This window comes from Eriocheir sinensis, unplaced genomic scaffold, assembly GCF_024679095.1.
Source record: "Eriocheir sinensis breed Jianghai 21 unplaced genomic scaffold, ASM2467909v1 Scaffold5, whole genome shotgun sequence".
NCBI classification, from domain to species: domain Eukaryota; kingdom Metazoa; phylum Arthropoda; class Malacostraca; order Decapoda; family Varunidae; genus Eriocheir; species Eriocheir sinensis.
The window spans coordinates 2,047,434-2,063,362 of NW_026111831.1; the positions used below are offsets into that span (position 1 = coordinate 2,047,434).

Sequence of the window (15,929 nt, forward strand, 5' to 3'; positions counted from 1 at the left end):
GATGGTGAAAGTAATAGCAAGATGGTAATGTTAAAAAAAATAATGATGACGATCATATAGCAGTAACAGGGAAATCATCATGAAAAAAATTGATGATGCTGAATTGGTGATGTGGTGATGCTGGTGATAGTAATATTAATAATAATGGTGACAAGTATTATGACTGTGATAGTAGAAGGCATATTTTATTGATAGTGGTGAGTAGTACTTATGATACTATCATCCTACTATCTTTCTTTGTCTATCTGCCCCTCTCTTTGTCTGTCTGTCTGTCATTCTGTCTCCTACCTACCCCCTCATTTCTTCGCCTTCTCTCTGTCTGTCTCTGTGTGTGTCATTATGTCTCTCCCTCTCTTCTCCTTTCTTCCTTCTTTCGACCCACACCCTCTCTTCATCCTTTGCCCTCACCCTATTCCCTCTCTCCATTTCCCTTCCCGCCCATCCTGTTTATCTGTCTGTATGTATAGCACCACTCCCCCAGTCCCCACCACCTACTGTACCACCCCTTCTCCCTCCCCCTCTGCCTACCCGTTTAGCCTACATCCACCTCTCTCTCTCTCTCTCTCTCTCTCTCTCTCTCTCTCTCTCTCTCTCTCTCTCTCTTTTCAATAAATGACAACAGCACGATGCTAGTGTTTTCCTAAGTGTGTTCCTAAAAAGGTAAAATTATGTTTTATTACCTTCAAAGTCGGCGCGGTGCTCGACGGGCCATACACAGAATAAGAATGAGAAAATGAGAGAGGGAATGAAAATGGCAGAATGGGAGAGAGGGAATAAGAATGAGATTGAGAGAAAATGAAAATGAGGGAGAATGAAATGAGGGAGAATGATAATGAGAATGAGAAACAGAGAGACTGAGAGAGAATGAGAATGAGATTGAGAGAATGTGAGAAAAAGAATGTCAGAAAGAATGAGAGAATGTTGGAGAGAGAGAGAGAATCAAATGAAAGAAAGAATGAGATGGCAAGCTTCAAAGAGAAAGTAAAGAGATGAAGATGGAGAGATTAATAAACAAATTAGAGAAATAACACATGAAACAAAACAGTGTGAGATAAAGATAGGAAAAGAGTAACTGAAGAAAAGAAGGGAACCATGAAAAAAATGAAAGAAACACAGACAAATATACTCTCACTCTCTCTCTCTCTTCGGTATATTATAAGCAATGAGTTCCATCATTACGTGTCCGTGGTGCAGTGGTTAGCGTGGTCTGGGTTTGAAGTTTGAACCCTGGCCCGGGCAGTCGGCGTGCAGTCCATCCAGCTGTTCATCCTTCCTTTCGGGCTGGTTGATAAATGGGTACCTGGGGACACCTGGGAAAGGCACGCTGGGGTAACCCTGGTGACACACTGGCCCTGCGTCCCGGGGTGATGGGGACGGCTGAGTGTTGTCGAAGGACAGGGGAAAGATGTCTGGAGAAATTGAGTTTTTGAGGCACTGAAGGTCACCAAGTTCCCTGTGCCCCATTAAGAAGTGACGGCAAGGCCAGAGGCCAGGTGTTCCGCAGCGTCCAGCCCTGAGCTGTGTAATTCCCCCCTATGCGTCTGCACAAGGTAAACCTGCCATGGGCGGCAGGCTTACCTTAGGCAGATGCATCGAGGAAAACAGCTGTTTGGTCAGGCCTGTCGGCAGAACCAGGATGGGCTACCAAACGCTGCCCCCCACCACATACATTACTTTGGTTGAGTTTATGAAAAGGTCCATGTTTTTAGTCCACAATGTATTTATCTGTGAAGCACAACAAGAACGGTGTATACAAGCCACGAACGAGACGAGTGACAAACGTGTGGATGTCGCGGCTGCCAGCCTGTAACTGACCACTGCTGGCAGAGAGAAGTGCAAGCTATACAGAATTGTACTGTCACGTGATTCTTGAGTCATATGGAAAGTTCCGTGCATAACACTTACAGCAGCACAACACAACACCTCAGGGGAAGTGGATCTTCATGTGCCGAGTAATATCCTGCTTGGTCTTGAAATGTTTCTTACAAACATCACACTTGAACTCTCTCAGGCCAGAGTGTCTGAAGATGTGCTTGTCCAACACAGACATAGAAATGAACCTCTTGCCACACTCTTGGCATTCATGAGGTCTTTCACCAGTGTGTATAAAAGTGTGTGTGTTCAGGTCACTCTTGGCTCTGAACTTTTTGCCACACTCACGGCATTCATGAGGTCTTTCATCAGTGTGTGTAAGGGTGTGTCTGTTGAGGTTACTCTTATCACTGAACTTTTTGCCACACTCACGGCATTCATGAGGTCTTTCACCAGTGTGTGTAAGGGTGTGTATGTTGAGGTGACCCTTATCACTGAACGTTTTGCCACACTCACGGCATTTATGAGGTCTTTCATCAGTGTGTATAAAGGTGTGTTTCTTGAGGTCACTCTTCCTGATGAACTTTTTGCCACACTCACGGCATTCATGAGGTCTTTCACCAGTGTGTGTAAGGGTGTGTCTGTTGAGGTGACTCTTCTGATTGAACTTTTTGCCACACTCACGGCATTCATGAGGTCTTTCACCAGTGTGTGTAAGGGTGTGTTTCTTGAGGTCACTCTTCGTACTGAACTTTTTGCCACACTCACGGCATTCATGAGGTCTTTCACCAGTGTGTGTACGGGTGTGTGTGTTGAGGTTACTCTTCTGACTGAACTTTTTGTCACACTCACGGCATTCATGAGGTCTTTCACCAGTGTGTGTAAGGGTGTGTGTGTTGAGGTTACTCTTCTGACTGAACTTTTTGTCACACTCACGGCATTCATGAGGTCTTTCACCAGTGTGTGTCAGGGTGTGTGTGTTGAGGTCCCTCTTCTTACTGAACTTTTTGCCACACTCACGGCATTCATGAGGTCTTCCTCCAGAGTGTGTGGGTGTACTTGGTGAGGTCACCCTTCCCAGGGAGTCTTTTCCCACACTCTTGGCACTCATGGTTTCCTTCACCAGTGTGTGCAAGGCTGTGTCTAGTGGACCTGCTCTCAGTCTCAAGTCTTCTTGCACTCAACCTTTTCCTTTCCTTTATGGCTGGAGATGCCAGCAGCAAGGTGGTGGTGGTGGGGAGGCTCTCCTGATCACCCCTGATCCTTACACCACAGAAAGTCTGCTCCTGCTGGTCCCGGGCACTCAGGCTGGTGCCCTGCCTTGTAGCCTCCACTGCAACAGAGATCAGCGGCAGCAAGGACGCAGGGAGCGCTGAGCACAGCACCGCCTCAGACTCTCACTTCTGCACAGCACTGGCGGGGCTGTGGGGACAAAGATCACATCCTCATACAAACATGATTCAAAATAAAAAAAGCAGCTGCAAATTCCTAGAATGTATAACAAAGCATATCAGCTACAAGTTGTCAACCACAATATTGTGAAAACTATACCAAATAAACTGGGTCAAAATAGACCCAGAGTAATGAATTAACTGCCTTCAACATTTTGGAGGCACCGTGTAGCAGGCAGCTGAAAAGCACCTTGTAAAGACCTTCAGGAAAAGGGAAACTGAAAACCAAGAAGGGGCAGAACCACACCAGAGAACAGACGCCATAAAAAGGACATCAGGGAGAGAATACAATTGAAAAGTGCACAGAGCAGTGCTCTTCAAACTGGGCGTGCCGGCCACCCTCAGGTGGGCGAGATTAACCAAGGGATGGACGTCTGTCTTGGCGGGACAAGTGGGTGGACGAGACCATGCCAGCGTGTCGGAATACATGGATACATGAAATGCATGAAATGAACATGATCCAAACACCTCATACTGACCCCCTGAACACACCCAGGTACTGTTCCTTTCCTTCGCAGCAGTGGTTGCCAACACACCCAGTTACTGTTCCTTTCCTTCACAGCAGTGGTTGCTAACACACCCAGTCACTGTTCCTTTCCTTCACAGCAGTGGTTGCCAACACACCCAGTCACATGCAGGTGTATAGATTCCCCCGTCAGGAAATCATCAGGCTCTGTGATGAGTTGCACCCCCACCTGGAAAGGAGAACCAGGAGGGCACATGCACTCCCAACACACACCCAGGTTCTGGCTACACTAAGGTTTTTGTGAGTGGCAGCTTTCAAGGTGTTATTGGAAACGGTGTTGGAAATGACCAATCAAGGGCCATTGATAAAGTAACTCAGGTACTTTGTGAAAAGGCCAGTCATGAGATAAAGATATCAACCACAACAATAGTTATTAATAGAATTTTTAAGATAGTTTTCATGCATTTCATAATGATAAATAGTGGATTAATGAATTTTCAACTTCACAGGAGACAGTGCGATCCTATGGAGCCATTCCTGATGACCCCAGTTGCACGCCCGACAACGCCTGGGGAGGAATGATACAACAAGTCATCACATGACAAGATGCGTTGTCGAACGGACCTTTGGGATCCTCAAGTCAAGGTGCAGGTGCCTACATAAGTCAGGAGGAAGTTTGCAGCATGACCCCAAGAAGACTATGAAGATTGCGACTTCTGTATGCTCCTGCACAACTACTGAGTGGATCGCTGCAAAGAAGTACCAGTTCAGCCTGTGAGAAACAGCAGACTGATTCCTGGTCAAGTTGTCAGGCAGGAAATTATTAGAAACTTCTTTCCTGAGTATAGGTAGGCATATATGTAGACCTTGCAGTTAGTAATAGATTACTTTCAAATGTAAATGTGCACAACTCACAGTCGGAGGCATAAGAACAAAACAAGAAATCATAATGGCCACATGTTCAGCATTCTTGATCACAATTTTATGGCGATTATTATTAATATTTAATTAATATCAGCTTACACCTGCAGATTGCGTATGGTGCACCGGTGGCCGAGTGGTCAGTGTGCACGTGGGGATCCAGAGGACTCGACTCCCACCGCAAGACGCTGAGAGTTTTCAACCATTGACAAGTGGCAGAGGGTTACCAACATGCTGCCCAGCAGATCTTCAGTCAACCCTAACTTCAGCGTCTTTGATCAAGAGGGGCACCACCTCCACACCACACATTCTTATCACCTAGTTTGGTACCCTACTTGTCCATCTCACATGCCCCATGTATCTCAGCATTCTGCACTCTTGGCTCCATGTCATCCTCTCCAACTTGTTGTTTCATATAGCATAACCGGCCTCACATACATAGAAGTGATCAATATACCTAGGCTATAATATTATATTTAAGGACTCTTATACGAGGTATCGCCCATACAGAGGTGTCGAAGTAAGTCTGTCTGATAGTAGGCTGGCTGACTGCTGTCGGGACCCAAGCCAGCATGCCCTGGGGTTGTGTGGAGGAGGAAAGAGGGAAAAGGACAAATGGTGTGTGTATCATTATCAGGGGTAACCACGGTGGAGTGCAAACACTCAGTAGTTGTAGTAAGGCTTAATTAAGTTGATGAGTGGTGTTAGACTGAATGAGCAGGTTTTTTACCATATGTTAGTGGGAACACTTGATAGGTTTTGTTTGTGAGTTGGTGCTACTTGTTTCTTGTGTTTACATGTTAGTTTATAATTAGACTAAGTTCTAAGTGTTATGAGCGACAATTTAGTCTTGTATGGATGAATCCTGTCCCTTGACCCTTAGTTCATCATCAGAATCTCTAAACAAATATATTTACCTTAAGTAATATTCTTAAAGTCACGCTTCCCATATTATTTGGCAGATGATAATCCTGTGTGCGATAACGGTGCCTTATAAGACTTGGTAAATAAACTACTAATTTTACTCTCTGGTTTAAGTGATCAACAATTAATTCTACTTTGAGGTATAATTAACCAACATTATTAAGGAGTGCCCATGCCAGGCACGACATTAAGAATATTTTTCTGTTGACCAGCAGACTTACTATAGTCAAACCATTTCCAATAGTCTGTTGAGGGAGTGGCTTCTGCAGGTCCTTTCCTCCCTTCTGCTTTGCCACACAATTCCAGTTACCTATTTCCTCTGTTTCCTGTCCCCTCTTTCACAAACTGGGCACCTATAATGCACCCCTACTTGATTTACATTTCTCAGCCCTGAGCATCTCTTTGTGGCACCACTTATCACCCCCTGTGCACAGGGCAGAGTTAGTAGCCATTTCTCTTCCACACCAACTACCTTCCTATATATATGATTTCTCAGTAATTAGTTATTTGTTGTGCTGTATTAGCTGTTACGTGCTACATCAAGCTGTAATATCTACCCAAGCTGCGGGTTAATCCAATAAAAAAAAAAGTGAATGACTAAGTCATGTGTTACTATTCCCAAGCTCCATTGGCAATGGCGAGTACACATTATATAACTGAAGCATATTACACATTCATTGATCACAATTAAAACTAACTACCCTAATCAAATTAAATCTAACCTAACCTGATCTGACCTAATTAAACTAAATATAAGGTAACCTGGCCTTAATGCCTGCTCCCAAAATTAAATAAATGGAAGTAAATATGATATCAATTTCCAAAATATACCTGAGGAACAAAAAGAGAAAGAATGACAAGAATTGAACTATGAAACAAGAATTGTTGGCTTCAAGATGACCTCAACTGACTAAGAATGACAATTAAGATCTACGCAATGTGACAGGTCAGAATTGAGTCTTGAAAATGATTTCTGATGATTAAGGATGACATGATCTACTGAATGACAACAATTGTCTGCTTTGAAAATGACCTCAGCTGAAATAATATTGCATGCATTTAACCTTTTTACATCACTCTCCAACATCCTATTCCATTCGGTCACAACTGTTACCATAATCCTCTTTTCTCTCTTATATACATCAATCAAGTAGCACGTGCCCAATCATATCGTCACCCGCCCTTCACACACATGCATGTCATACCTTGGTTCCCCAATCCGGCAGTCGTGCTCCCACCTGCCTCTTCCTTGTCCACCGCCATCGCCAGACCGGCCCCCAGGACTTGCCTCTCCTTAGCACTGTCAAAACTCTTCCTCACCTCCCTCCTCAGTGCACGTATTATGCATTCCTGAGCCTCTAACTTTCTCTCGTACCCGCACACATTACATACGTTATTCACCTCTAACCCACACCTCTCTGCCGCGCCTGACTACTGCTCCATTTCTAAAGCTCTTGACCGTCAATATTTCCAACAGGGTATCCTCCTCTCCTGCCAATACTCACTAATCTTCCCCATCTTAGCGTGGCTGTACGGACTTGAAAAAAATACTTACTCGCGGTAGTTTTCGTCGCTGGCGCCGTTTGGTTGCAATCACCTTCCTTGATCCTGATTGGCTGTCTTCTTTGTTTCAATGATTTCCATTGGTTGCAATCACATCAGCTGGTTAGCTGCCCGCCCTCTACCGCCTCACTCGTGAACCATAGGGCTGACCTTAGAACGCCGCGGCGACCGCGCTGTGCATCGCTGCGGAGGAGGATCCTAGCGCGAGCAAACTTGTGACGCGACCCGTGACTTACAACCGTCTCCGGGGATAAGTTACCACCACCTTTGAGCATCCGGCGCCTGAAGACCACCCATCAACCCGGACTCTAGAGGAAGCCGTCCAGCGAATGAAGAACGAGTTCTGGGGGGCAGCATGAGCTAATGCAAGATGGCGACACTATAAACACTTGCCTGCTCCATAACGGGCTGGGCGGACCATCAGGCCCCACCTGAAGAAGCCTTGGGCCGTTCATCAGGCCCACCGGGAAGATACTGCCGCGCAATAGGTAGCAACGTAAAAAAAAAAAAAAAAAAAAGGGATGTCATGGATCAACACCACACGCTGTCTCCTCCATGGGTTCTAAGACGACCCTGTTGAACCCTCACAAGTTATGCCTATTTCCTTCCGATAGTACGTGTAAGAAAATGTATGAATGTGACTTGTTTTTGTTTTGCTCTCCCACAAATATTTTAGAATGAATGAATGTTTACGTTATATTAATTAACAAACCAGTAACTGAAAGAAGAAATAAATCTAAATAACTGAAAATGAAACAATGGTTCAATAATGGCAGAATAATGAGATTAAGATATATATAAACTAATAAATAGTAAATTAATTATGTAATAAATGAAAATGTTAGTTCCATACCTATTTTATATTTTTATGATTATTCTTGTTTTTCATATTTTCTTGTTTACTATTTATTATTATAGTATTATTTTATATATATATATATATATATATATATATATATATATATATATATATATATATATATATATATATATATATATATATATATATATATATATATATATATATATATATATAGATATAGATAGATATAGATATAGATAGATAGATAGATAGATAGATAAATAGATAGAAATAGTTAGATAGACAGATAATACATAAATAGATAGATAGATAGATAGATAGACAGATCCCCGTGTACACCTCCCACCGAGACCCATATGACGTATCGTGATTAATTCTACGAAAATTCTGGGACATGTCCCCAAATAGTCTTGGCCATTCGGCAACATGTCCCCGAAGAGTCGGCGACAAATTTGCCAATAAAATTAAAATTTCAACGGTCAAAATTCGGCGACAATTCGCCGAACACCGCGAATCGGATGCCGAATTGTCAGCGACATTTCGGCAACAATTCGGCGTCCATTTTACATTCGTGCACATTCGGCGAACGGCCACGAATTTTTCATGCAACATGAAACTTTCGTGGCGGTCGTGACCAACTGTCAAAAGTCGCGAGGTGGACGCAGACATGTCCCCGAACGGCCAAGAACAGGCAAGAAAGATGCCGAACTTGCTCGCGACAGAGGATGACTTGCATATTCGCGCACATTCGTGAGCCAAAATTGGCAGTGTATTTGGGGCTTACGGTCATGTATCAGCTGATTGGGACTTCTCGAAAATATGATTTGCCATTTGATATACAATTAGAAATGTACAATAGTATGGTGGTGACAGCTGCGACTTACGCATGCGAAATATGGGGTTATGACATTATAAGGGAAGTGGAATCTTTACAGATGAGGCATCTTAAATATGTAATGTATGTACATAGGTATACAAGTACAGATATTGTATATGGGGAATCAGGAATGTATCCACTGGAAATATCTATAAAATGCAGGATGATAAATTATTGGTCAAGGTTAATTACGGGAAAAAATACTGAGCTGAGTTATGTTATGTACACATGTTTATTGCACTTATGTATGTCTGGTACTTTTATATTGCCATGGTTGGACTATATAAAACGTATATGTATTGAATGTGGTCTGTCAGGCGTATGGCAGCCACAAACCATCAACAATGTTAAGTTGTTTAGGAAGACCGTTGAGCAGAGGTTGAAATATTTATGGATATCAACTTGGTATAGGAATATAACAACAAAAGGCATATGTAGTAGTTACAGTATGTATAAAGAAATTTATGGGATTGAGGATTACCTTGTTAAACTAAGTAAAACAAACCGTATCAATATAAGTAAGATTCTCACAGGAAATAACCAATTACCAGTTGTTAGTGGCAGGTACCGTGATATCAGAAGAGAAGAATGGTATTGTGATAAATGTAATGGTGAACAAATAGGGGATGAATGTGCACATGCAAAGCAATTTGGCTCATTTTATTAAATTAGTTCTGAGGCATTTTAGATAAAGAGTTGATGATATAACTGGTTACACAGGGGCTGTGCTCCATTCTTTTATTGTAAAAGTCTGAGCAATAAATGCATTCTATTCTATTCTTCTATTCTTCACACACACACACACACAAACACACACACACACACACACACACACATGCATAACACATCGAGCAGCACAACACGGCACCTCAGGGGAAGTGAATCTTCATGTGCTGGGCAATATCCCCCTTGGTCTTGAAATGTTTCTTACAAACAGCACACTTGAACGCTCTCAGGCCAGAGTGTCTGAAGATGTGCTTGTTCAACACAGACATAGAAATGAACCTCTTGCCACACTCTTGGCATTCATGAGGTCTTTCACCACTGTGTCTAAGGGTGTGTGTGTTGAGGGTACTCTTCTGATTGAACTTTTTGCCACACTCATGACATTCATGAGGTCTTTCACCAGTGTGTATAAGGGTGTGTGTGTTGAGGTTACTCTTATCACTGAACTTTTTGCCACACTCACTGCATTCATGAGGACTTTCACCAGTGTGTGTAAGGGTGTGATTCTTGAGGTGACTCTTCTGATTGAACTTTTGCCACACTCATGGCATTCATGAGGTCTTTCACCAGTGTGTGTGGGTGTGTTTCTGAGGTCACTCTTCCTACTGAACTTTTTGACACAATCATGTCATTCATGAGGTCTTTCACCAGTGTGTGTAAGGGTGTGTGTTGAGGTTACTCCTCTGATTGAACTTTTGCCACACTCACGGCATTCATGAGGTCTTTCACCAGTGTGTGTAAGGTGTGTTTTGAGGTCACTTACTGCTGAACGTTTTGTCACAATCATGGCATTCATGAGGTCTTTCACCAGTGTGTGTAAGGGTGTGTGTGTTGAGGTTACTCTTCTGACTGAACTTTTTGCCACACTCACGGCATTCATGAGGTCTTTCACCAGTGTGTGTAAGGGTGTGTCTGTTGAGGTTACTCTTCTGATTGAACGTTTTCCCACACTTACGGCATTCATGAGGTCTTTCACCAGAGTGTGTGGGTGTACTTGGTGAGGTCACCCTTCCCAGGGAGTCTTTTCCCACACTCTTGGCACTCATGGTTTCCTTCACCAGTGTGTGGAAGGCTGTGTCTAGTGGACCTGCTCTCACTCTCAAGTCTTCTTGCACTCAAACTTTTCCTTTCCTTTATGGCTGGAGATGCCAGCAGCAAGGTGGTGGTGGTGGTGGTGGTGGTGGTGAGGCTCTCCTGGTCACCCCTGATCCTCACACCACAGACAGTCTGTTCCTGCAGGTCCCGGGCACTCAGGCTGGTGCCCTACCTTGCAGCCTCCACTGCAACAGAGATCAGCGGCAGCAAAGACGCAGGGAGCGCTGAGCACAGCACCGCCTCAGACTCTCACGTCTGCACAGCAGGGGCTGTGGGGACAAAGATCACATCCTCATACAAACATGATTCAAAATAAAAAAAGCAGCTGCAAATTCCTAAAATGTATAACAAAGCATATCAGTTACAAGTTGTCAACCACAATATTGTGAAAACTACACCAAATAAACTGGGTCAAAATAGACCCAGAGTAATGAATTAACTGCCTTCAACATTTTGGAGGCACCGTGTAGCAGGCAGCTGAAAAGCACCTTGTAAAGACCTTCAGGAAAAGGGAAACTGAAAACCAAGAAGGGGCAGAACCACACCAGAGAACAGACACCATAAAAAGGACATCAAGGAGAGAATACAATTGAAAAGTGCACAGAGCAGTGCTCTTCAAACTGGCATGCCACCACCTCAGGTGGGCGAGATTAACCAAGGGATGGACGGCTGTCTTGGCGGGACAAGTGGGTGGACGAGACCATGCCAGCGTGTCGGGATACATGGATACATGGATACATGAAATGAACATGAGCCAAACACCTCATACTGACCCCCTGAACACATCCAGTTACTGTTCCTTTCCCTCACAGCAGTGGTTGCCAACACACTCAGTTACTGTTCCTTTCCTTCACAGCAGTGGTTGCCAACACACCCAGTAACTGTTCCTTTCCTTCACAGCAGTGGTTGCCAACACACCCAGTTACTGTTCCTTTACTTCACAGCAGTGGTTGCTAACACACCCAGTTACTGTTCCTTTCCTTCACAGCAGTGGTATCTAACACACCCATTTGTTTTAGATGTTGCCAAAGCCTTCGACAAAGTCTCGCACAAAAGACTGACATTAAAACTGAAATACTATGGTATTTCAGGACCTATTCTACACTGGATCACTGCATTTCTTACTAACTGGACTCAACGTGTTCCTCTTGATGGATCTTCATGTGACACCGTCCCTGTTTCTTCAGGTGTCCCACAAGGCACCGTTAACGATCTTCCACTCTCAACGCCTAAGTCTTCCACTAGACTATTTGCCAATAATAGTGTGCTGTTTAGCGCAGTGAAGACTAGGGATGTACTGATGTATCAGTATGAGTATCGGTGGTATTGGCACATTTTAAGAGTATCGGTATGAGTATCGGTGGTATCGGCACATTTTAAGAGTATTGTTACCAGTATCGGTGGTATCGGCACATTTTAAGAGTATCGGTATCAGTATCGGCACATTTTAAGAGTATTGGTTTCAGTATCGGTGGTATCGGCACATTTTAAGAGTATCGGTATCAGTATCGGTGGCATCGGCACATTTTAAGAGTATCGGTATCAGTATCAGTGGTATCGGCACATTTTAAGAGTATCGGTATCAGTATCGGTGGTATTGGCACATTTTAAGAGTATCGGTATCGTTATCAGCTGATTTTCAGCCGATACTACCGATACTTGAATGAGTTTTGTACGTCGGAGGACTTAGGAGGAGAGACTCAATAGCATGGGGCTCACAACCCTGGAGAGAAGAAGAGAAAGAGGAGACCTGATAGCAGTGTGCAGGGTGGTGAGAGGGAGCATTTGGACAGAGAGGACCTGTGTGTGTGTGCAACGAGAGAGAAACGAGAGAACATGGAAAGAAGTTGAGGGCGACCACGTGTAGGCAAGATGTGAAAAACTTTAGCTTCCCAAACAGAAGCATTGACCTATGGAATAGGCTGGAGGAGGAAGTGGTTTGTGCATGTCTTGGGTTATGTCTTGGCCTATTGCACTGGTAGGTTTCTTCCCATTGGATCCTGAGTTCCTGATGGTCGGTCCAAGGCTTCTTCCCAGTGGGGCCTGATGGTCGGCCCAGCCCATTCTGGTGCAGGCGAGTGTTTATAGTGGCACCATCTTGCATTGGCTCATGATGCCCTACTGGAGCTCATCTTTAACCCTCTGAGTACCGATGACGACACGGTATCGCCACCACTGGATGTTATCATAGCACGGGTGACGATACCACATCGTCACTGAGTTACCCTTACACTCGGTCTTATTTCGCGAAAAGTTTTGGTTCCCCGAAGACCAGTCGGGTATCACATGATAGCTAGAGAGTTGGGCTAGCCTCTCCCAGGTTCTCATGATCCTATGGGATACGCCACATAGTGAAAACAAAGGAAAAGTTCAGGACAGCTTACCACCCTCTGCCAAAAACAAAATGTTGCTTCCCATACGGTTGACGATACCGTATCGTCATTTTATAATTTTCAAACCGGTCTTATTTCTCGAAATATAATTGTTCCATGATGCACTGAGTGTAAAGTGTGGAACTACAAAACCGCGCTGAAACGGAGTGGCGGGCACAGCCGCATGAACTCGCTCTCGGCTGAGCGGGGGCTGGACAGGTGGGGCGGGCTGCGGGTGAGATGAAGGGGTACACTTCTAAGCAACGGAAAGGGAATGACAACATTTTTATGGTTTTGGGATAGATTCGAGTGTTTTGAAAGAAAAATTTTTTGCACATAGTGCGGTATGGGGTGTACTAGTTTTCGCCATAGCGGTACTCAGAGGGTTAATCCTAGAATCTAGGGTCTGGGTTGATAGGTGGTCTTCTGGACAGAATGTGGGTAGTTTTAAGGCACTCGGTGGTGGCTGAAAAGTCCCAGCTTGGTGGCACCGGTCGGGGATTGAACTCGCGTCCTCCAGAACGTGGGGCCTGCTATCCGCTCAGCCTCCGCCTTTCTAGTATTACGGTTATCGTCCATATGTACATGTCAACGTTTGGTTTTCATGTTTTTTAAGTTTTCTAAAATACAGATAATGAAAATTTGAAATCATATATGTGTTTTATTTGAAATATCAATATAGTATTGTTTTCGCCTATCGGACTTATCACTAACTAGTATCGGAAATGTGGATTTATATCAGGTATCGGTTATCGCCTATATTTGTGTCTCCAGTTAACGAATATCGGTTATCACTGATAAGGTTTTCTATTATCAGTTATCAGTTATCGGGAATCTGGATCTGGGTCTGTATTAATGATGCGCAGGGCACCCGTACAGGTGCATAACACGCACATTTGTTGGCTATTGGGGGGACGGGGGAGTCGAGGGGAGGGGTAATTGTGCAGATTCATATACTCAAGGGACGAAATACATGTCCCTTAACCATAATATGAAGGCGGAAAAACTTAAAAGTAAAGAAAAGTGGTAAAGGTAGGGAAAAGGCATATTATACATACGTGCGCTGTGTTGGTGTCGGCGGCGGCGGGGAGGTGAGTAGTGTTGCCAATGATCTGGTTAGGGATGGTACGCTAGGTTAGCGTTAGTTATTAGCCCACGCATGTGAGACCAGGTCCACCACACGTGGTTATTTTTTTTTTAGAACACGCACCTTTACCGAAAGGGTTTTGTGAAGGTTTGAGCCGGGTATAGTATTAGGTAAAGGTGCGTGTTCTAAAAAAAAAAAAAATAACCTCGCGTGGTGGACCTGGTTTCACATGCGTGGGCTAATCGATAGCTAAACGTACCATCGCTAACCGGATCGTTGGCAACACTGCCACCGCTGCCGCATGTATAATATGCCTTTTCACTACCTTTACCACTTTTTCTTTACTTTTAAGTTTTTCAGCCTTCATATTATGGTTAAGGGACATGTATTTCGTCCCTTAAGTATAATATGGAGGCGTAATATCGTAGTTTGGAGGCGTGAAGTGAATCTCCACTATTACCAGGGAGGGAAGTGAATCAAGTGTAATTGTTAGTGTTGGTGTGTTGTGGTGACAAGTGAGTGTGTATTTGTTTTTTGAATGAGTCTATTGTACCGCAGTCTAAAATCTGTTGAGGGAGGCTGTTCCAGTCACGTATGGTGCGTGGAAAGTATGAGTGCTTGTATGCGTCAGTGTTAGTGTGATATGTTTGGTATTTATGGATGTGTGTGTTTCGAGTACGTCGACTGTTTGTGTTGCGTAAGTATGTATGTGGATCAATGCCAATGTGAGTGTTTGTGATCTTGTACATAAGTGTAAGTCTGTGTGCTTGTCTGCGTATGTGAAGAGGGTCCATGTTTACCTGTTGTTTGATCCGTGTTGTGATTCCAGGCGTTGGAGTGTAACTGTTTGTAATGAACCTTGCCGCCTTGGTGTTGATTTGTTCTAACCTGTCAATGTTTCTGTGTGTGTAAGGATCCCACACCGGGGAGCAGTATTCCAGTGTTGGTCTCACAAGTGTGTCATAAGCGATGTGTTTAATGTCAGGAATAAGGTTTTCTGTTATCGTGTCCAGGTATGGTACACACACACACACACACACACACACACACACACACACACACACACACACACACACACACACACACACACACACACACACTCACCTCGCCCCGAGCACGGAGTCTTGGGGTCACCACTGGACGGAGGCTGCTGTGTGGAGTGCTGACTGTGACGGCGGCACCAGCACCAGCACCAGCAGGGGTCACCAGCAGCAGCAGCAGGAGTCAGCAGGGGCAGCAGCAGAAACAGGAGTCAGCAGCAGCTAGTTTGCTCTTGCTCTTGCTGTACAGTGACCCGTTGGAGAGTCAGCCTTCATATCGCCACAACCTGGAAAAACAAAACAAAACAAGCAGTATCCATTATTAATCATCCTATTCCCTATTTCTTACACACCACAGAAAACTCTTCATGATTTCTATAATTCTCTCATTTGCTTCAGCACTGTCCCAGTGTAATGCCCCGACGAGCTTTCTTTTCCATCCTTCCTATTTCTCAACACGTCCTCTGCGTGTATCGAAATAACACGAGAAATTAATCAAGAGTGAGGGTATTCCCCGGCTGCCTGGGATTGAACCCGCGACCAGCGTGACGGGAGAGCCACTCCTTACCGAGTCGGCCAAAGACTAAATAGTACCCCACTGGCTAAGTGGGTTAATTATGGGAGGCTCGTTCATCAGGCCGTCGCCGCACTACACGGCTTTCCCCCCTATGTAGATTAATTTCTGTGTGTTGACAATGTCCCTTTGAGACATAACTCCACAATGTCCTTTTTAGACATCCCTCCAACATTCCCATTTTCTATCAACCTCGGA

General features: G+C 44.3%; 1 protein-coding gene across 1 annotated transcript; it reads right to left on the reverse strand.

Annotated features, from left to right (window-relative positions):
* Nucleotides 1–647: 647 nt before the first annotated feature.
* LOC126992679 (gastrula zinc finger protein XlCGF7.1-like) lies at nt 648–10,917 on the reverse strand. Its single transcript, XM_050851485.1, has 2 exons — nt 10,651–10,917; nt 648–2,964 (listed from the first exon to the last, which is right to left on the reverse strand). Exon 2 carries the CDS (start codon nt 2,921–2,923, stop codon nt 1,925–1,927), a length of 999 nt encoding a protein of 332 aa, XP_050707442.1. The 5' UTR covers nt 2,924–2,964; nt 10,651–10,917; the 3' UTR covers nt 648–1,924.
* Nucleotides 10,918–15,929: the final 5,012 nt, after the last annotated feature.

Bases quoted from the DNA above. Each gene is read 5' to 3' on its own strand.
- LOC126992679 (XM_050851485.1), bottom strand. From the start codon at position 2,923: ATGAGTGCCAAGAGTGTGGGAAAAGACTCCCTGGGAAGGGTGACCTCA.